General features: G+C 41.5%; 1 protein-coding gene across 1 annotated transcript in view; it reads left to right on the forward strand.

The window, feature by feature from the left end:
• The window catches only part of ptprga (protein tyrosine phosphatase receptor type Ga), a 413,560-nt gene that overhangs the window by 359,808 nt on the left and 30,140 nt on the right, over positions 1–23,612 (forward strand). The window contains exons 12-14 of the mRNA XM_051672679.1: positions 1,179–1,968; positions 5,192–5,324; positions 19,390–19,481. Of these exons, the coding sequence (XP_051528639.1) occupies positions 1,179–1,968; positions 5,192–5,324; positions 19,390–19,481 (1,015 nt within the window). The remainder of the gene's footprint in view (positions 1–1,178; positions 1,969–5,191; positions 5,325–19,389; positions 19,482–23,612) is intronic.

Below are 23,612 nucleotides of genomic sequence, written 5' to 3' on the forward strand. Positions count from 1 at the left end.
AATCGAGGTTCCAGTGAGGCTTTTACAATGGAAGTGAATGGGACCAATTTTTGGAGGATTTAAAGGCAGAAATTAAGCTTAAAAGCATTTACATTAATTCTTTGGTTAAAAATCATGTATTATTTGAGCTGTAAAGTTGTTTAAATTGTCATTTTTACAGTCATTTTAGGGTTTAATGGTTTGATGACATTACATCGTCATGGCAACGAAGTTGTAAAATTGGCTATAACTTTACACAGAAAAGGTTAGTAAGCAATTTGATCAACCTAAAATCATGTTAACACACATTGTTTATCTCTTGCGGCTATATACTTTTGAAACAGTGAGTATTTTTACGTTTACGAATGGGCCCCATTCACTTCCATCGTAAGTGCCTCACTGGAACCCAGATTTGTACTTTTTTTAAAGAAAAGGAGGGGCAAGTTAAAATTAATGTTTGTGGTAATCAATATTATGCCACAACTGCTGTCGATTGAGCTTAACTTCTATGAAACCCGGAATATTCCTTTAGATTTATTGTTTAAGCTTTAGGATTTTTGACAAATTAAAAACAAAGCAAAATTATGACATACAATGCATAAGAATTCTACACTATTTCTAGGTCACTAATCAAGTAAGCAATTTTGTGACATTGGCCATAACCATGTACTCCATAGAAAAATACAAAATAGAAGCATTTCTTTAGTGGTCTCAGACACTAGACACTTTACATCCTTTAATTTTTCAGTTAAATAAAACCCGAACCCAACGCAAACCCGAAGTCATACAGGAAAAACAGTTGAGCCCAAAAGCTGATACTTTGTTGGGTTTTTGCTGTGGTCAGGTAGCAGACCTATCCTGCTCACATGATTTGCACAAATTTTCAAGTAGGTATAGCTGCAGGCTAGAGATCTCCAAATGGAGGCAGAATCTCAAAAAGAGGGCGGAGTTACTCCAAAAGGGGGTTGTGCCAATTCCAAAAGGGGTGTCACTTCCACACACGGTTGGGGTTAGAGAAAGGGTTATGTTAGAGGCTCCCTATATCTTTGCTGGTGGTTTGAAGCTCCCGCCCCTTCTTGGAGCTCTGCCTGCAGCTATATCCTTCTCGAAATTTTGACCATTGCATTCAGTGCAAATATTAATAAAGAGTTAGAAACATTGAAGGACTGAGTTTTGTCTCTCTATCTGTCTGCCTTTAGCCAACAGTCTCCCCAGCATCCTCAGCAGATATGGCCCCGATCAGCTCCGGCTCATCCACCTGGACTTCATCTGGCCTTCCCTTCTCCTTCGTTTCAATGGCAACCGGGATTGGCCCCTCTTCCAGTGGCAGCCAAGCCACCGTGGCTTCCGTTGTTACCAGCACCCTCCTGGCTGGGTTGGGCTTCAGTGGAGGTGTCATATCCTCTTTCCCCAGCTCTGTCTGGCCCACCAGACCTCCACCCTCTACTCCAACTCCAGCCTCCAACCACCAGACCCCGGCCAAAGCCGTGGTGACAACCACCGAGCCAACTTCCTCTCCAGCCTCTGATGCGGACACCACCACAGCCTCTGAGAGCGAGGGATCCGGTAATGGAGGAGAGAAAGGAGGGAAGGGTGAGGATGAAGATGGGGAGAAGAATGGAGATGATGAAGAGGAGGAGGAGAAAGGTGCGGAAAATAAAGACAGCAGCATTCCAGATGACGTTGAAAAGCAGGTGAACAACTCTGTAATGAAAGATCCGCCCACAGAAGCGCCAGATTCGACAGCTAAAGAGAAAGGAGGGAGAAGGAAGGCAGAAAACAGCACAGCGCCATCAAGTGTCTCGGAGGAGAACGTGGAGAATAACACACAGAGAGTGGGGGAAGAGAGTACAAAGGTGTCACCTACCAGAGAGCCAGAGGGTGATGACAACATGACGTTAGCACTAAATCCCCCAGAAAGCACGGCTCCGACCAGCAAACCCAACAGAGAAGACCATGGCCACTTGCCGCCTTTCTCGATACACACAGGTTAGAGACCAAAACTTTCAATGTGGAGGGCAAGTTTTGCACGGGCAAGCACTACTCACATTTTCTTCTGAAATTGTAAAAACTGAAGACCTACTTGTTCTCACCAAACATTAAGTTTTTGTGTTTTGTGTCCCCATCTGTGAGTCCCCTGTGATCTGATGGCTTCATCTCCCTTTTCTCTTATTTCTTTGTCCTTGATTTCCCATCTTCCTTTATTCCTTAGCCCTCCCTTTGTCTCTCCGTCTACCTTGCTCTCCTCTCTCCCAATCCTTCCATCCCCTTTACTTGTTTCTGTGGTGGATGGTTGGCCTACTTTTCCGGTCCAGAGAGGATGAGAGCATAAAACATTTTCAGCTGCAGGGAGTTGGGAAAAAAACAAGAAAAAGAGAAAACTCCATATTTAGCTCTGTGACACTGGAGTTATGTTCATCCAATGAGGTTGTGCGTGTGTGTGACTTCCAGGTCCAGAGTTGGAGCACATTTTTGACTGCTTTTCCTCACGTGACTTTAAGTCTGTTTGTAACTCTAGTGAGGCAGAGAGTGTGGAGGTGTGGAGGAAGCAGCATGTTAGGATAGCAGCATAGATTAGTTAGCAGCATGCTTTCCCGAACCACCGGGGGGGTGTTGCAGCCTTTCAGATCTCTCTGTTCTTTACAAATGGGGACTAAATCTGTGGTTTTCACTGCCAGATTGACTCTTCAGTTTGAGCCACCGGTATGTCAGTGAATGTGTTTAAAGTATATGTGTGTGTGTAGACCAATATTATGATTATGATTTTGTCAAGTAGGACATCCTTGTTAGTCCAGGAACACCATTCCAATCTACTAATCAGCTTTTAGGGATAGGGAAAGGTTTAGGGTTCAGTTTAGGGCTGGGTTGGTTTGGATTCAATGAATTTTAATAATTGTTGTGTTAAATAAATGTTTATTTCATTTTCTAAAATTTTTGTGCAATTTAATCTTATGTAATTAATTTGTTATAAATTATCAATTTGATTATTATTTTATCATAATACAATTTATTATAAAGATTTATTTTGATTATTGTTGTTGTTTTTGTTGTTGCTATTATTCGTAAATATAAGTAAATGTGATGTGATTTTTGCAATATCATTTGGTGATGCCATGGTCGGGAGGTAATGGAATACATGTAGCGGGATTATGAACAGTATTTATAGGAATATTCCGGGTTCAATACAAGTTAAATTCAATCAACAGCATTTGTGGCATAATATTAATTACCACAAAAATTAATTTTGACTTGCCCCTCCTTTACTTTAATAATTGTTCAAATACTCACTTTTTCAAAAGTACAGCCACAAGATGTAAACAATATGCTTGTAAATAAGATTTTTAGTATGATAAAATCACTTACAACCTTTTCTGTGTAACGTTTAAGACAATTTTACAACTTTGTTGCCATGACAATGTAATGTCAGCAAACACTAAAACCCTACAATGATTGTAGCTTTACAAACTTTGTTGAACTTTACAGCTCAAATAATACATGGATTTTAACAGAAGAATGTAAGTGCTTTTATAAAATTATAAGCTTCACATTTCTGCCTTTAAACCCTCCAAATATTGGCCTCATTCACTTCCAATGTATGTGCCTCACTGTAACCTCAATTTTGATTTGATTTTTAAAGAAAAGGAGGGATGAGTTGAAATGTTTTTTTTTTTTTTGTGATAGTCAACATTATGCCACAAATGCTGTCGATTGAGCTTAACTTTTATTGAACCCGGAATATTCCTTTAAAATAAAAAATATTAGTAGGCCTAACTAACTATATTCCACTACAGTTACAATTTCAAATCGTTGATAATCAGAATACAGTTACATTCAAAAAGTGTTTTGATTACCGAAGAGATTACTTTGCATTTTATGTTATTTGTTTCATGTAGTATTTAGTCTATTCAGTTGGAAAACATTTATCCATATAATTGATTCAACCAGAAGAAGCAGGGGCACATTAACGCGCGGGCTTATTCGGGCTGAAGCCCAAGGGCCCACAACTCCCATGGGGCCCAGCTCGTGGCCTCCGCCACCCCATTTTCCCCTATCCATGTTCGCGAGAGGAGCGTGTTTAAAAACTTTCAGCTGGAGACGCAGTTGTTGACATGGTGACAGTGTGCAACCGTTAAAAGCCTCCGTGTAGTGCTTGTTCAACGCACAGCAGTTCCACTCAAACCCCCCACCTTTTTTTTCTGTAAAAAAATTCTGAAAATCCTTAAAGCAAAATACATTTGCTTTATCATTTTTAGAAGCAAAACTGCATAAGATATTGAGCTTTTTTCAGATATATATATTTTTTTTATCCCCTTTTCTCCCCAATTTGGCATGCTCAATTCCCAATGTGCTCTGATTCCTTGTGGTGGCGCAGTGACTCGCCTCAGTCCTGGTGGTGGAGGACGAATCTCAGTTGTCTCTGCTTCTGAGACAGTCAGCCCGCGCATCTTGTCACCTGGCTTGCTGAGCGCGTTACCGTGGAGACCTAGTGCGTGTGGAGGCCCACACTATTTACTGCGGCATCCACGCACAACATACCATGCACCCCAACGAGAGCGATAACCACCTTATAGCGACCATGAGGAAGGTAACCCACGTGACTCAACTCACTAGCAACCGGGCCAATTGGTTACTTTGGAAGCCTGGCTGGAGTCACTCAGCACTCACTGGATTCGAACTCACAATTCCAGGGGTGATAGTCAGAGTCTTTGCTTGCAGATTTTTTAACATGTTATTAACTAATTTACAGTCAAAACAAGTAAAAAAAAAATCCTCCAGTGCTATAGAAGTAACACAAAGAATTTAGACCTTGAGAAATCTAATGGAATACGTTACAAATGACATTTTTCAGCAGGTATTCTGTAATTTGTAGTGGAATACATTTTAAATGTAACCCTCCCAACCCTGATCCTAGTGGCACAGAAATGTCACTCATCACCTTTAATGATGTTACATGAAATGCAATACATTTTGACATTTTATGGGTCAAACAGATTTCTATGTAGCAGTGTTTATAAAAAAAATAATAATAATAAAAATAAAAAGTTAATATCAATCGACCACAGATGTGTACGTTTGTATTGGCACAATAGAATGTTCAAATGTACTATGATGTCCAAATATGCTGTCTTGGTAGCAGCTAAACAAGTTCTGAAATGTGGTCTACTGTGTGTTTTGTGTAATAGTGACTTGTATGTGTGCGTGTGTGTTTCAGAGCGCACCATAGTCTCCAGCATGTACCCGATGCCTGGATCAGGCAGGATGGAGTGGATTATTCCTCTGGTAGTGGTGTCGGCGCTAACCTTCCTCTGCCTCATTCTGCTGCTGGCTGTCCTCGTCTACTGGAGGTGAGACACTGATCCACACTGACAGATTAATTCGCGTTTCGGATTCAGTGACTCGCTGACAAACTGACTGAAGAACTCAGAATGACTCTGGATGAATTACTGATTTCCTGATTGACTCTTTGCGTCTGATTCTCTGATTAAATCACGGACTGTCACTGACTCAACAGACAGATGGCTTTACCTTTATGTGACAGTCTTAAACACTTCACATCTGTTTTGTTGCTTTAGATTTTGGCAACCATGTGGGTTGTTGTGAATGTCTGTGAGTTTTTGTGTTGATTTGAATCACGTAGCAGGTAGTTTATCACTCTGGGGCCCCTGGCATCCCCTGGGCCTCGAGGGGGTGGAATGAAAACCAGTTAGTAGTGTTGAGAGTGTGTGTCTGGTGACTGTAAGTAAGATAGAGAGAGGCCGTAGTATTCCCTCTGGGCATTGCCACAGCAATGGATGGGCTATGGAGGTGATTGCCAAGGCCCCTGTTTCCATGGTCACACCTGAGACTGGATAAAAGTGACTCTTTATAAGATATCTATGGCCCCATTTACACCTTGCATTAATGTGTTTAATATCCGGATAGTATCTGGATATTCTTTAGCTGGATTGTATTTACATCTTGCAGTCAAATGCATTTCCACTGTGATCAGATACTAGTGATCTGATCAAAGTTACACGTGCAAAATGGAAAACGCTACTTGCATATTATATCGGAGGCGGTAACTGAAAATTCTCCATCTTTTAGCGAATTTTAAAAACATTGATGAACAATTCAATTCTTTCCATCACTTTGACAGTCACGGTTTTTTCTTCGTTGAACATTTTTTGATGGCCGCCAGAGTTAAATTTGGGTCACAGAAGCTAATTTAATGATATTCATCGCGCATTCTGCACTTTGAGTGAAGCCTGGTTTAACGTGAGTATCCTAGCCATTCTTTGGGGATAAAATATAAAACTTTATATTTCAAAAAGGATAAAACTTTCACTAATGCCCCATAGACTTCAATTGAAAGTGCATTACAGCAATTTGGATTTGTCTCTATACCCTGAGGGGTGAGTTTGATGTTTGTGTGTGTGCATTACTCTCTGGATCTCGTCTCCTCTTCAGTGGGCAGCAGCTGATAAAGTCTCTCTGGGTGTCTCACAATCACTATGTATCAGTTTAGTGAACAGCTCTGGTGCTGGAACAGGCTTGTGCCAGGACTCTCTGCCCAGGTCTGGGCTCTCCTTCCTGGGCCAGAAACAGCCATCTGCTCCGTCCTAAGGAGCACACACAGTGTCAGGGGGTTGTGAAATATTTTGAGATGTGTGAACTCCACCCAACCCTTTACTGTTTTATAAAACACACATCCTTTACAAACACACAACCATACTGAACATCTGTCATAGCATTATTACAGACTGTACAATATAATACGGACCATAACTAACATATGACCCATGCACTATTCCTTTGGGAAGTCCATTGGGTGTTAGAACATACTTTAGCTGTAATGATCAGCCATTAAAACATTCACACACACATACACTTACCTAATGACGGTGTGTGTGTGTGAGAGGGTCTTTTGGTGTAATCTGGTCAGTAGACTGACTGAGATTAGCCTCAGTACAACACACTAATGTTTCAGTCTTTATCAGATCAAATATCCTTACCTTCTGTCACAGCACACAGTGTGTGTGTGTTTGTCCCTCATATACCATTGTTTCCACCTCAAGCTCTTATGTTTTTAATCATTTCCTTTCCACTATGGGGGCTTGTTCTTTCTTTCTAGCTTCATTCTTTCTTTAACCCATCCCTCTTTTCTTCTGCTGTGAAAGAGAGAGGCGGTCACAGAAATATTTTCAGTTTGATTGACAGGGTTTGGACTTCACTGAGGGCTGTTGGCCCTGTTTACACCTGGTGTGAAGATGTGTTCTTGGCGTTTACACTTGGTTGTAAAATACGTCTCTTTTGACCAATTGTGTTTGGATTTCGAGGGGAGGGACTTACGATTTCATTTCGACATACATCAGTTATTATGTCAATGTACCACTGCATAATAATAAAGTGCAAAAAAAAAAAAAAAAGAGAGCACTAAAAAAAAACGACGCACCATTTCTAATAATTTTACTTGCATTTAATTTAATTATTTTAGCAGAGTACCTGTATTAACTGAGCTACAGATGTGCCTGCTTCTCACCTGTGTCACTGCGTGTTGATATCAGGCATACTGAAAAAGTCCCGTCAAGTTCTTGTGCATGTACATGTATTCTCTTTTTAAATTTTTGCGATTGTATTGAAGTTATTTCCTTTTAAATCCACATGTACAGTAACGGGCAAAGTTAAAACTTTTGTTTAGCGCAATGGTTGATTGACAGGTGAGTTGGTGGCATTTAAATACTATGACCCCAATGTGGTCACATGCATTTTTGACAACCTCCGAATATGGTTGAAGTGGACAAATATCGAAACATTTTGGACCTTTAGCATCGTTCCTTTTCAAACAGATCACCCTAAACGCATCTAAACAGACCAATCCCATTGTTTACAAAAATTGCAGTGCATGCGAAATAAGTGGTGGCAAAAACTGTTGAGTTAGATTTGATAGATTAGACAGCTAGTGCTAGCTAGCTCCTCTAAATATCGCTAAAACTACATCGTTTGACAGCCTACAGTGCAGCACGACATTTCATTTAGCTTAACCAGACAGTTTAAAGGTAACAGCTAATTGTTAGGTCAGCTAATTACAAGTTTGGTTTACTGTTTGAAGCAGTCTTTTTGCAACCACCAGTCCTTTGCAATTTGCAACGAGCGCAATGAAAAAATATAATCCAAGATGGCAGTCGAGTCGAGAGAAATGTTGACTTTAAAGGGGTCATGAAATGCTTTTATTTATATAGTTTTTTTATCCTCCACCGCTCCACTGAGCAGGTCCACTGATAATGTGAGTAACTTTTTTGCATTAAAACATTCATAATTTAGTAATATATGATAATTTTCCACCCTGTCTCTGGCCCTCTGTCTGAAACACTCGGTTTTGGCCTAAGCGCCTCCTTAAAACTTAAACGTAAACACCCACTGTTCTGATTAGCAAACAGCGTGCAGCCCCTCAAATTCAGCCATTTTGGAAACTCAATCTGAAGAGAATGAACAAGCTCCACAACATTATAAAACTACATTTCAGGGGTTACACATAACACACATCCAACACGTTGAATCTGATTATATTAAACTGTTCATCTCAAGCACAACTGTTAACACTCACACCGTCTACACCAGACACGAGAGTCGCAGCACGTCAGAAGCAATAGAACCTATTATAATCAATGATGCTGTCTACCAAAGAAGCTTCTATTGCAGCGCGGCACGTTGCGCTGACAGTAAACAGATGTCCCTTTCCATTTTGTGCAGCACACGCTGGTGCTACTACTGCCAACAACATAAATAAACAGTTTAGAAAGTTTGTATCAATGCGCCCGGTGTAGACATCCTCAAGCCGTTGCGTCGCATCAATGGATGCGCCCTATGTAAACAGGATGTCAGCACCATAAACTATCAAACGGGTCCAAGTGTTTTTAACTGCCCCATCCTTCAATAACAGTTCCTTTGCTAAGCATGAATCGTATTGTGACTAGTTCACATTGATATGATCCGAAAAAACATGCAATCCACGCTGAAATATCTACATCCAGTTTCCAGTATCATCCTGCACTGAAATGCACATCAGCAGAAATGCATCTAAATGGTCAAAGACGTCCATCCAACACGTTTTCATACACCAACAATTAAAAATAGTGCAAAAGAACGTATCCATGATGTATTTGTGCTCAAAACAGCAAGAGGCAGCAGCTGAATGAGAGAGAATAGCTTCTCCTCTTCAAAGTTGTAACTTGACACAGCATCTTTTAAAAGTAGCCCGAGATCCAAATCAGTCACTTATAAGGTTACATTTTGGTTAGGATGCTGCCTAAGAATAGAAGGCAGCTGCCTATGTAGGTAGTAGACAGCAAAGCAGCTTGCTAGGTTTACAGGAGACACCTAGCCAATCCTTAAAGGGATAGTTCACCCAAAAAATCTTATAATTTACTCACCCTCATGCCATCCCAGATGTGTATGACTTTCTTTATTCTGCTGAACACAAACAATGATTTTTAGGAGAGTATCTCAGCTCTGTAGGTCCATACAATGCAAGTGAATGGTGGCCAGGACTTTGTAGGTTCAAAAAACACATAAAGGCAGCATAAAAGTAATTCATATGACTCCAGTGGTTAAATCTATAACTTCAGAAGCTATATAATCACTTTGGGTGAGAAACAGATAAATATTTAAAGCCTTTTTTACTATAAATTCTCCTCCCTGCCTAGTAGGTGGCAATATGCACAAAGAATGTGAATCGCCAAAAACAAACGAAGAAGAATGTGAAAGTGAAAGGGGAGATTTATATTTAAAAATGACTTAAATGTGATTTGTTCCTCACCCACACCTATCATATCACTTCTGAAGATATAGATTTAACCACTGGAGTCTTATGGATTAATTTTATGCTGCTTTATATGCTTTTTGGAGCTTCAAAGTTTTGGTCACTATTCACTTGTATTGTGAGGACCTACAGAGCTGAGATATTTTAAATATATATATATTTGTTTGTGTTCAGCAGAAGAAAGAAAGTCATACACATCTGGGATGGCATGAGGTTGAGTAAATGAGAGAATTTTCATTTTTGGGTAAACTATCCCTTTAATCACCACCACATACCAGCAGACTAAAATATTTTATCCAAATTCCACTTAAACGTTGTACTAAACCCATGTGATTATTCATCTGAAGCTACATTTGCACCACATAATAAAAGCACAATGTCCAGTTTGACTGGTTATGGTCGTGTGTGTGCTAATTACCTGAAACATTTTCTGCCCGCCCTGGATCTGCTTTTGTTACACAGATCAGACCTGTTAAGCATGAAGTTTCCCAGTGCCCAGAGAGGGAGGGTTTCTCTGATGTGGTTTAAGCCAGGAGCCTGACTAAAGATTATTTACATTGGATAGACAGTTTTTCTAGTGTAATTTAGCCAGGGCTTAAAGGAATAGTTCACCCAGAAATGAAAATTCTGTCATTGTTAACACTCCCTCATTTCATTCCAATCCTGTCTGACTTTCATTCTTTTGTGAAACTCAGAAGGAACATTTTTGAATAATATTCACACAGCTCTTTTCCACACAATGAAAGAATTTGTTGACCAGGGGATGTCAAGCTCCAAAATGACAAAAAAGCAGCATGAATTGCAAGTCTTCTTAAGCTGCAGCTCTCAAATCTCATTCATATGTATTCACTTATGCAGGGTAAAGATGAGTCTCACCAGGTTTGATGTCAATAAAGCCAAACAACCATTGGTTCTTGCTTGTCTCGTAACCAATCGTAAAATAAATCGTAAATCGTGGTGTACAGATGTAACAACGTTAAAGAGGATGTGCTGTCCTAATTTGGAAGCGCTCTTTATTAACTGTAAGCCTTTCTACTCGCCGCGGGAGTTTTCCTCATTTATTCTGGTGAGTGTGTATATCACGCCAAATGCGTGTTTGAATGAGGCGCTGCAACAGCTGGCTGATCAAATCACAGACATGGAACAACAATACCCGGACTCAGTTATTATTATTCTTGGGGATTTTAACAAAGCAAATCTCACACTTGAACTGCCCAAATACAAACAGCACATTATATGCCCCACCAGAGACAGGAACATACTGGATCATTGCTACACAAAAATAAAGGATGCATATCGCTCTGTCCCTAGAGCAGCTTTGGAACTCTCTGGTCACTGTCTGGTTTATCTACTTCCAACCTACAGGCAGAAATTAAAATCAACCAAGCCAGTAGTAAGGACTGTAAAGAGATGGACCAATGAAGCAGAGCGGGAACTACAAGTCTGCTTCGACTGCATGGATTGGAGTGTTTTTGAGGCTGCAGCCACAGACCTGGACGAGCTCACAGATACTGTTACATCATATATCAATGTGGCTTGGGGGGCGTGGTCATGTGTCGGTCTTCGGGAGAGGGAGAGCGGTAAGGCTCGTCACCTGGCTCATAATTATCTCTAACACCTGTCTCTCATTATAGTGATGGCGGAGGGAGACTTAAAAGACACGCCAGAGCATCAGAGAGGGGGAGAGAGTGACCTACAAGCACAGACAGCCACGAGTGCTTTTCTTTGTTTATTATTTATTCTGTTCCGACGGTTACCGTCGATTGTGTGTGAAGCTGACAATTAAAAAGACTGACCTTGAATCTGCTTCGCTGTCTCCTGACTCCTCCATTGCCCCGAGAAAAGACGGCTTTTTCCACACCGTTCGGATTACACCAATTTGTGACTCTTCCGTTTGGTTTGTTCGAAGCCCTGGCCACGTTTCAGCAACTTTTGGACAAGATCCTCAGACCGCACACGGCATATGCCTCTGCATATCTGGACGACATCATCATTTACAGTAATGATTGGCAGTGGTATATGCAACATCTGAGGGCTGTTCTGAGAACGCTGAGACAGGCGGGACTCACGGCCAACCCGAAGAAGTGTGCAATTGAGCGGGTGGAAGTTAGGTATCTGGGGTTCCACTTGGGTCACGGGCAGGTGCATCCACATGTTGATAAAACTGCAGCGATCACAGCCTGTCCGGCGCCCAAGACCAAAAAGGGGGTAAGGCAGTTTTTGGGGCTGGCTGGCTACTACCAAAGGTTTGTGCCTAGTTATTCTGAAGTCTGATCATTACCAGCCCACTGACTGACCTTACTAAAAAGGGGGCTCCCGATCCGGTCCAGTGGACAGAGTCGTGCCAACAGGCCTTCCTTAAGGTAAAATCCGCACTGTGTGGGGGGCCGCTTTTACATGCACCTGCCTTCTCTCTCCCCTTTATTTTGCAGACTGATGTATCTGACAGGGGGCTGGGCATGGCGCTCTCACAGAGGGTGGGGGGGGGAACGGCCAGTGCTGTTTATTAGTTGCAAGCTCTCCTTCAGGGAGACAAAATATAGTACCATCGAGAAGGAGTGTCTTGCGATTAAGTGGGCTGTTCTGACCCTCCGCTACTACCTGTTGGGGTGGGCCTTTGCCCTCTGTTCTGATCACACTCCTCTGCAGTGGCTCCACCACATGAAGGATACTAACGTGCGGATCACCTGTTGGTATCTGGTTCTCCAGCCCTTTAAGTTCAAGGTGATCCATAGACCGGGGGCGCAGATGGTTGTGGCTGACTTTCTCTCCAGGGATGGGGGGGGAGTGGGCAGGCCGGATGTTGCCCTGGCCTGAGTCAGCAGTGGGGGCATGGGGGGTGTGGTCATGTGTCGGTCTGCGGGAGAGGGAGAGCGGTAAGGCTCGTCACCTGGCTCATAATTATCTCTAACACCTGTCTCTCATTATAGTGATGGCAGAGGGAGACTTAAAAGGCATGCCAGAGCATCAGAGAGGGAGAGAGAGTGACCTACAAGCACAGACAGCCACGAGTGCTTTTCTTTGTTTATTATTTATTCTGTTCCGACGGTTACCGTCGATTGTGTGTGAAGCTGACAATTAAAAAGACTGACCTTGAATCTGCTTCGCTGTCTCCTGACTCCTCCATTGCCCCGAACTAAGAACTGTTAAAATCAGTTTCTGTGAGGATATGTGCATTCCTACTAGGACTTATTTGAAGTTCAACAATGACAAACCATGCTTTACAGCAGAGCTCAGGCAGCTTCGTCAGGCCAAAGAGGATGCTTACAAGGGTGGGGATAAAGTCTTGTACAATCAGGCCAGGAACACACTGCACAAGGAAATCAGAGTGACTAAAAGAAGATACTCTGAGAAGCTGAAAAACAAGTTTTCAGCTAACGACCCTGCATCAGTGTGGAGTGGCATGAAACAACTCAGAAGGACTCCTACCCCCAACCCTGTAGGGAACCAACAACTGGCTGATGACCTGAATGTGTTCTACTGCAGATTTCAGCCCACTCTCACACCCCACACCCACTTTGACCTTCACTTCACACAAACATCAACACCTCCTGCAACCCCCCCTCCTCCCCTCTCCTGCTACTCAACCTGCACTTAAGATCTGTGAAGATGATGTGAGCCGCGTCTTTCGGAAAAAAAAGTTGAGGAAAGCTTCAGGCCCAGATGGTGTCTCACCAGCGTGTCTTCGATCCTGTGCTAACCAGCTGGCCCAGATCTTCACACAGAACTTCAATAGATCACTGGAGCAGTGTGAAGTCCCATGCTGCTTCAAACGCTCAATCATTATTCCTGTCCCAATGAAATCATAAATCACAGGACTTAATGACTACAGACCTGTCGCCCTGACGTCTGTGGTCATGAAATCATTTGAGAGACTGGTGTTGGCCCACCTGAAGAACATCACTGGACCCTTTCTAGATCCCCTTCAATTTGCTTATCGAGCAAACAGGTCTGTGGATGATGCAGTCAACATGGGATTGCATCATATTCTGCAACATCTGGACAGACCATGGACATATGCAAGGATCCTTTTTGTGGACTTCAGTTCAGATTTCAACACCATCATCCCAGCTATACTCCGGAATAAATTACACTAACTCTCTTTTCCCATGTCTATCTGTCAGTGGATTACCAGCTTTCTGACAGACAGGCAGCAGCTTGTGAGACAGGGGAAACTCACTTCCAGTACCAGCACTGGTGCCCCCCAGGGTTGTGTGCTCTTCCCACTACTCTTCTCCCTCTACACCAATGACTGCATCACCAAGGACCCCTCTGTCAAGCTCCTGAAGTTGCAGACGACACCACTGTCATCGGCCTCATCCGAGATGACGATGAGTCTGCATACAGAAGGGAGGTTGAACAGCTGGCTGTCTGGTGCAGTCAAAACAATCTTGAGCTGAACACGCTCAAAAAGGTGGAGATGATTGTGGACTTTAGGAGGAACACCCCAACACTGAAACCCCCTCACCATTCTAAACAGCACTGTGGCAGCAGTGGAGTCATTCAGGTTCCTGGGCACTACCATCTCACAGGACCTGAAGTGGGAGACACACATTGACTCCATTGTGAAAAAGGCCCAGCAGAGGTTGTACTTCCTTCGCCAGCTGAAGAACTTCCTGGCACAGACGCTGCTGATACAGTTCTACTCAGCGGTCATTAAGTCTGTCCTCTGCACTTCAATAACTGTCTGGTTTGGCTCAGCTACATAATCAGACATCAGAAGATTACAAAGGACAATTTGGAATGCTGAGAGGATTATTGGTTGCCCCGTGCCCCCCCCTTCAAGAACTATACACTTCTAGAGTGAGGAAAAAGGCTGGAAATATCACTCTGGACCCTACTGACCCTGCCCACTACCTTTTTGAACTGTTGCCTTCTGGCCGACGCTTCAGAGCTCTGAGCACCAGAGCCGTCAGGCACAGGAACAGATTTTTCCCTCAGGCTATCCATCTCATGAACAGTTAAATTGCCCCATTGAGCAATAACTATGTGCAATACACAGTTTAGTCTTTTTAAATATTTATCCAACACATCCATATGTATGTATGTATGTGTGTGTCTGTGTGTGTATGTATATATGTGTATAACTATTTTTTATTTTTTATTATTATCTATGTCTTGCTGCTGTTTTTGTATTGTTTTTGTATTGTTGTACACTGGAAGCTCCTGTCACCAAGACAAATTCCTTGTATGTGTAAGCATGTAAAGCTGATTCTGATTCTGATTCTAAAACACAAAGTTTGAATATGCACATGGACAAATCAGATTTGAGAGATACAGTAAAGACACCATTGGTTTTCATATCTCGTAACCATTCGCAACATGCCAAGTTTGAATATGCACGTGTGCAAATTATATTTATGAGTATGACTTAAATTTCGGTCTGTTTTTCAAACAAAGCTATCATATAGCTTCAAAATACTTGGAATATAGTGCATGAGTCGTATGGACTACTTCCATGGTACTTTCCCCAAATAAGTCATAAAGGTTTATAAAGAAAGTGTGGGTAATTGAGTACACAATTTCCATTTTGGGGGAACTATTACTTCAAATTCAATTCAGCTTGGGGCCTGGGTAGCTCAGCAAGTATTGACACTGACTACCACCCCTGGAGTTGTGAGTTTGAATCCAGGGCGTGCTGAGTGACTCCAGCCAGGTCTCCTAAGCAAGCAAATTGGCCCGGTTGCTAGGGAGAGTAGAGTCACATGGGGTAACCTCCTCGTGGTCGCGATTAGGGGTTTTCACTCTCAATGGGGCGCCTGGTAAGTTGTGCGTGGATCGCGGAGAGTAGCATAAGCCTCCACGTGCTGTGAGTCTCTGCGGTGTCAGGCACAGCGAGCCACGTGATAAGATGCGCGGATTGACGGTTTCAGAAGCAGAGGCAACTGAGACTTGTCCTCCGCCACCCGGATTGTGGTGAGTAACTGCGCCACCACGAGGACCTACTAAGTAGTGGGAATTGCGCATCTTATAACGATGTTCGCACGGCACTTAATGTGCGGACCTCCGCTTTTAATTCCGGGAATGCGGAGGAGCATAAACAAGCTAGCTATGCCCTCCGAAAAACTATCAGAACCGCAAAACGCCAGTACAGGAGCAGGATTGAAGGACAGTTTAACACCACCAACTCTAGAAGCATGTGGCAGGGAATTAACATCATCACGGACTTTAAAGGGAATAAAAACTCCACCATGAACACCACTGCCTCTCTCCCGGATGAGCTAAATACTTTTTATGCTCGTTTTGAGGGAAATAACACCGCCCTCGTGGAGAGAGCTCTCGCGGCCGAAGCTACAGAGGTTAGTTCACTCTCCGTCTCTGTAGCGGATGTAACCCGATCCTTCCGATGGGTGAATATCCGCAAAGCCACAGGCCCAGAAGGCATTCCGGGCCACGTCATCAGAGCGTGCGCGAACCAGCTGGCTGGTGTTTTTACGGACATTTTCAACCTTTCCCTCTCTTTGTCTGTAGTCCCCACATGCTTTAAAACATCCACCATTGTGCCTGTTCCAAAGCAATCAAAAATAACTTGCTTAAATGACTGGCGTCCTGTTGCTCTGACCCCCATCATCAGCAAATGCTTTGAGAGACTAATCAGAGATTACATCTGCTCTGTGCTGCCTCTCTCTCTTGACCCGTTGCAGTTTGCTTACCACAACAACCACTCCACTGATGATGCCATTGCATCTACAATACACACTGCTCTCTCCCACCTGGAAAAAAAGAACACTTATGTGAGAATGCTGTTTGTAGACTACAGCTCAGCATTCAACACCATAGTGCCCTCCAAGCTAGATGAGAAACTCCGGGCTCTGGGCTTAAACAGCTCGCTGTGCAGCTGGATCCTGGACTTCCTGTCAAGCAGACGCCAGGTGGTTAGAATAGGCAGCAACATCTCCTCATCACTAACCCTCAACACTGGAGCCCCACAGGGCTGTGTTCTCAGCCCACTACTGTATTCCTTGTACACACATGACTGTGTGGCAACACATAGCTCCAATGCCATCATTAAGTTTCCTGATGACACGACGGTGGTAGGTCTGATCACTGACAATGATGAAACAGCCTACAGAGAGGAGGTGCACACTCTGACACACTGGTGTCAGGAGCACAACCTCTCCCTCAACGTCAGTGAGACAAAGGAGCTTGTGGTGGACTTCAGAAGAAAAGACAGAGAACACAGTCCCATCACCATCAATGGAGCACCAGTGGAGAGAGTCAGCAGCTTCAAGTTCCTGGGTGTCCACATCACTGAGGAACTCACATGGTCCATCCACACTGAAGTCGTAGTGAAGAAGGCTCATCAGCGCCTCTTCTTCCTGAGACGGCTGAGGAAGTTTGGAATGAACCGCCACATCCTCACACGGTTCTACACCTGCACTGTAGAGAGCATCCTGACTGGCTGCATCTCCGCCTGGTACGGCAATGGCACCGCCCACAGCTGCAAAGCACTGCAAAGGGTGGTGTGAACTGCCAGGCACATCATCGGAGGTGAGCTTCCCTCCCTTCAGGAAATATATACAAGGCGGTGTGTGAAAAAAGCTCGGAGGATCATCAGAGACTCCAGCCACCCGAGCCATGGGCTGTTCTCACTGCTACCATCAGGCAGGTGTTATCGCAGCATCAGGACCCGCACCAGCCGACTCCATGACAGCTTCTTCCCCCAAGCAATCAGACTTCTGAACTCTTGATCTCCCACGATCAAAATACATCAGCACTGCACTTTATTACTCTTATATCTCACACCGGACTGTCATAAATTATATTATTATATTATATTCTCTCTTAACAACTGACTATCAACCGACAGCCTGAATGTCAATACAGTACAATACTGTACATTCTATATTTACTACTATATATACTTTTTTATATATTTTTATTTTTTATTTTTATTTAATAATGTGTATCTATATAGTGCGTATTGAATTCTGTACAGTGTATGTTATTATTTGTATATTGTTGAGTGTAATTATGTGTATATCAGATGTTTAAATTGTGCTGTGTTAATTTGATGTTATTGTAAATTGGTGTATGTCTCATCACTGTCATGACTGCTATGTTGATCGGAACTGCACCCAAGAATTTCACACACCATTGCACTTGTGTATATGGCTGTGTGACAATAAAGTGATTTGATTTGATTTTGATTTGAATTGGGCATTCCAAATTGGGAGAAAAGGGGATAAAAAAATAAATAAAAAAAATTCATTTCAACATTTTATTTGATATGGTTTGTTGCTGTGGTCAGGTTCTGTTGTTGTTGTTTGTATTTTTTACTCTCCTGGGCAGGAAGATGAGAAGGTAAAAAGAGTTCAACAAAGGAATGAAGGAGTTGGACACAAAGGAGTTTGTGTGGATGTGTGTGTGTGTTTACAGAGGGAAAGGCAGCAGGTGTCTGGGGTTTATCAGATCAGTTTTGGGCTGATCTGGGATCAGTGCATTGTTCAGGTCTGGCCATGGCAGTGGCTCTAACACTTGTGTAAAGCCCTGTGCATGTGATACATCAAGACCAACCCTCTTAATCCCCCCCCCCCCCCACAGCATGTGGAGGCAACAGTGCTTCTCCTCCTCTTCTGAAATCCCTCGTTCTTTGCAGGGATGAACAGCTTCTGTTCTCTGCTGTGTATCAAATACAGGTAGGACAGAAAAAGCTCCTGCTGATTTATCAGGGTGACATCCAAAACATGAGCTTCTTGTAACTTTAGTGCAGCCATTGTTTTTTCTTTCTGTTTCAGTTTGTTTCTTTACTAGATACACTGTAGATTCTGTTTTCTCAGTTTTGCCCTGCTTGTCATGTCTTTAGCATACTAAAGGAAAGAGGTAAAACCAGTTTTCTTTCACTGAAAGAGTGCGTTTGAGTAGTTGATACATAACATGTCCAGTGTTTTTTATTTTTTTATAATTAATGCACAAGGTAGGTGTATATCTTAGGTCCTTTAACCGGTCAAGTTTATTTATTTTTTATTTTTTTTAATTGCCTTTTACCTTCACTAGTTCATTTGAAATAGTCAAGTGGTGTGACAAATGTATAAATATCACATGTAGTCTCTGACTTAATATGGATCATAGAAACATCAAAAATCTACATAAAAGGATTAGCAAAATGTTGTTTAAAATAGTTTTAGATGTAGTTTAGCATGTCACTGCAGAACATGTCAACTTCCCATAAGTATTTAATGTCAACTACTTGTTTAACTTGTGATCTGCTATATTATGTTTTTATACAGTGCCTTTATATGGGTCAGTTGTAGGCGTTTAGATACATTCTAAGAAAAGCTAGAAATTTTCATAGATAGAAATGTTTCACGCTAAGTTTTAGGGGTAAATTAGAGTGTGTGTGTGTGTGTGTGTGTGTGTGTGTGTGTGTGTGTGTAAGTGTAAATGTTTTATCAAAATTACCCGTGTTTGAAGTGTGGAGCTGTAATCTGTGTTTGGAATGTTTGATTTGCTCTTTGGAAAGAGGGTTCAAAGTTCACCTTGATCCTCTCATACGTCTCCCTTGGCATCTGTGTTTACTCTGGTGGGGATTGTTTCTTAAACCACACCTGATGACAACAGTGTTTTACACTGGCCACTGACTGTTTATTTTTTCTATCCGTTTCTCTCAGGAGGTGCTTCCAAACAGCTCATTTCTACGTTGAGGACAGTAGCTCTCCCAGAGTCGTGCCCAATGAGAGCATACCTGTCATCCCCATCCCAGGTAGGCATCATCTAACACAGTGATTCCCAAGCAGGAATACATACACCCCATGGGGTACTTAAAGGGATAGTTCACCCAAAAATGCAAAATCTGTCATAATTTACTCACCCTCATGTCATTGCAAACTCATATGACAGCATAATGTCAGTGGATAGTGATTCTGCTTTCAAGCTTCAAAAAGGATGCAAAAGTAGAATAAAAGTAGTCCAATGCAACCATATAGCGCTGCTGAAAAGCAATGCAAGTTCTTGTGTGAACGTGCAAGCCAGTGTGAACGAGCTTCTCTCATTACTGACTTTAATTTCAGGTTTTTTCTCACTAAAAGCTATCTTATGCCTACAGAAGACTTGGAATATGATGCACAAATTGCATGAACTATTTTTTGCATCCTTTTTAAAGCTTGAAAGCGGTATCACTATCCACTGACGTATTGAAAAGACAGACCGGGATATTCTTCAAAAATTTACTGTTTGTGTTCTGCATAAAAAAGAATGTTATATGAGTTTGTAACAACGTGAGGATGAGGAAATGATGACTGAATTTTAATTTTCAGGTTTCTTTAAGAAGGTTTTGGGGGTACTTAACAAGTTGTCAGTAGATCAAAATAACTAATTGTAATTTATATTAATATTTTTATTTTTATCCTTTTTAAAGGTGCATTCAGTCATTTTTACGTCATTAAAAAAGTTTAACTCCTAAAGACATTAATTGTAATTTTGCAATATATGTTGGAAATCATGACCACTCACATTAAAATGAAGACTCCAGTCATATTATTAACCTTATAAAAGCTGTTTTATTCTACATGGAGAGGGTCCAAAAATGGAGGCAGCCATGTTAGAATCACATGACCAGCCGAATACTACTCGCTTAATCTCAGTAACCGTCCTGTTATTGGACACTTTCACTCATTGATTAAAGTAATAATGGCTGACAATGAATACAACATTTCTATAATGGCATCTGAAACTGAAAACTCTTGATTTTAAAAGATGCTACAACAAGCCGCTAGGTGTCAGTGTAAGTCCAAGATGACACAAAGACAAAAGTTACTGAATGAAGCTTTAAGGAAAGAAAACAAAATAATGTGTGCGAGTTTTATACATTTAAGTGAGATTTGTAGCAGAATATATGTGCTACTTGGTGTTTTCACCCTAACTATTTATCTTTTTTGAGTATAGAAGTGACTGAAAAAAATTTATTATAGTACAAATAGTAATGATAAGGCTAAATAAGAAACACATTTCTGGTTTGGTCTCAATGAAGGGGTACTTGAGCTCTGCTGATGGGTCTGTGGGTGTACATAAAACAAAAAAGATCAGTCAAACACTTATCAACCTAAAGGCACATTTCACTCTGATACAGGAGTTTGGATTACATAAGATTTTTAACTATGCTAAGATCAAAGAACACTTTGGCTGTCGTATTTGTGTGTGGGATAGACCTTAATTCTACTCTCTACAGACTGTTATATTGTGCGATTAGTGTAATGATCCTTAAATGTAAAAATCCATGACTGCATTGATTTTGACTTGAAGTGGCTCAGATTAAGTTTTCAGCTGGTTAAACAGGGAGGAAGACTATTATTTGTGCTTCGTAAACCAATCATCACTACTACTTTTGCTCATATTTGGGGTTAGGAATTTTAGCAGCATGCAAGTCATTTTTCACCATTTGTGTAATGGACATATTTGGATTTGGATAATAAAATGTATTTGTTTTTTAAATCCCAGAGACCTGAATCATATCTAGGGACCCGAATATCATAGAGACTTGGGGTGACTTGGAACACCAAGCAACAACTCAGAACCCCCTAGCAACTGTGTAGCAACAGGCTAAGCACCTTAGTAACACTCTGAGCACCTTAGTAACCACATAGCCATGGCGTGGTAACTGCCTACAACACCCTAGCCTCGTGGCGACGAGTTTTGCACAAACACCACACACTTTTTCTGCAGAAAATTCTTTTTTACTGTAAGCTGGATTTGAAGAGTGTGCGCTAAATTGAAGAGTTTGTTTAAAATAGACAGTAAATGTTTTGAGAGAGCTGTTTGAGGAAATGTGGTCTTGGCTAGGAAGGATACACACACCAGGATAAGAGTCAAGAAAATGTAAATAATTAGCAAAGAGTGCAGTGGAGCAGAAGTGGACAGTATACTGTATGATTGTCAAGGGTCTGAATGTTTCAGGTCCTATTCTCTCAGTGTAGTAGAACCCGTCCCTGTGATTTGGGCAAGATTTGTGCAGCTTAATTCAACGAGAGCCATCAATTTGCCTGGGCTTTCCATTAAGCACTTTATTGGAACCAATTTTCATTGTTATGCAGTGGGCACACCTCACAATAACGGTGGCACAGTGCCCTCAATCCAATTTGGGCTACTGTGTGCCAGCTTGGCTTGGATTGGCCTGGGTATTTACAAAGATCCATTTAGTGTGGGCACCATTGCCTCTCTCTTTCTCTCTCTCTGTTGGCTCTGGCTCTTACAACATTAGCATTTGCTGTTCCTACAAATATGGCCGCTTTCCTGCTAAGTAGGGCCTTCAGTTTCTGGGTGAATTTCTCAGTGTGTTTCTGGCTTACTAACGTTCCTGCGTGCCAAAATGTAATTAGTAGCTGTATTCAGTTGTAGGTGTTTAGGATAAAGCCAAAAGGTTCACAAATCTCCTTAAATTTGAGTCAGAAGTTTTAGAGGGTGTTTATCTAAGGTCACAGTACATGTTCTGTGTTTTTTTTATTCACAGAAGCTTTGTTCTGTGTTTTTTGTTATTTTTTATTATTTAATCTTTATTATTGTGTTTATGATGCTCATTATTATTACAAATTCTTTTTTCATAAATAAGACACACAGTGGGTTTTTCATATTTATTATTTTTTTAATTATTAAGACAATTAGTACTATTGTATCTTATTATTATAAAGCTAAAATAAAAAAATAAAAAATATATTATTTTAATTTAGTTATGTTTAATTAATAAAAGAGGGAGTCTGAACAGAATTACTTGTCTATTTTATTCTTAAACAGATTAAAGGGATAGTTCACCCAAAAATGAAAATTCTCATAATTTACTCACCTTCATGCCATCCCAGATGTGTAGGACTTTCTCTCTTCTGCTGAACACAAATGAAGATTTTTAGAACAATAACTCCGTTCTGTTGGTCCATATAATGCAAGTGAATGGTGACCAAAACTTTGAAGCTCCAAAAAGCACATAAATGCTGCATATAAGTAATCCACGACTCTATTGGCTATATTCATGTCTTCTGAAGCAATCCAAATGGCTTTGGGTGAGAACACACCAAATTGTAACTCCTACACTTTTATCTGCAGTCTCCATGGCGGTTATGATCTCAAGCTCAATTACTTTTTCTAGGGTCATCTAGTGCTCTGAGCATGCATCAAGCACTAGGAAGTGTAATTGTGCTTAAAATCATGATCATACCTAGAGACTGCAATGGCATGATGATCAGTGAAAAAGGAGTTACATTTTGGTCTGTTCTTACCCAAAGCCGATTAGAAATTTTCAGAAGACATGGATTTAACCACTGGATTACTTTCATGCTGCCTTTATGTGCTTTTTGGAGCTAAAAAGTTTTGGTCACCATTCACTTGCATTGTATGGACCTACAGAGTTGAGATATTCTCTTAAAAACACTTGTTTGTCTTTAGCAGAAGAAATAAAGTCACACACATCTGGAATGACATCTGGCATTTTTGGGTAAACTATCCCTTTAATTCAGTTTGATAAAATTGCTTGACTTGATATACAGTAGACCTAAATTAAAACATTTTTGATGTGTGTGTGTGTTTGTATTTTGAGTACATTTGTTTATTTTTTTGCTTTATAGCCTTATCCGCGTGTATTAGACAGATTTGAATGACAGCTTGTCAGCTTATTTTGTGTGCGTGTGTGTGTGTGTGTGTGTGTGTGTGTGTGTGTGTGCGTGTGTGTGTGTGTAAGTAGGTGTGTCAGTTTGAGTGTGTATCTGTTTTTTTTTTCGCTCACAGTGGCTGAAGTAGAACCCTGATGCTTAATCCGTCCTCTTAGACTCTTCATCACAACCAACACAATTAACTGTTGATCAGCCAATGAACAAATCAAAACACGGTGGCTTCCGTTCAGAAGGTATAG

Source organism: Myxocyprinus asiaticus, chromosome 35 (genome assembly GCF_019703515.2).
Source record: "Myxocyprinus asiaticus isolate MX2 ecotype Aquarium Trade chromosome 35, UBuf_Myxa_2, whole genome shotgun sequence".
Classification (NCBI taxonomy): domain Eukaryota; kingdom Metazoa; phylum Chordata; class Actinopteri; order Cypriniformes; family Catostomidae; genus Myxocyprinus; species Myxocyprinus asiaticus.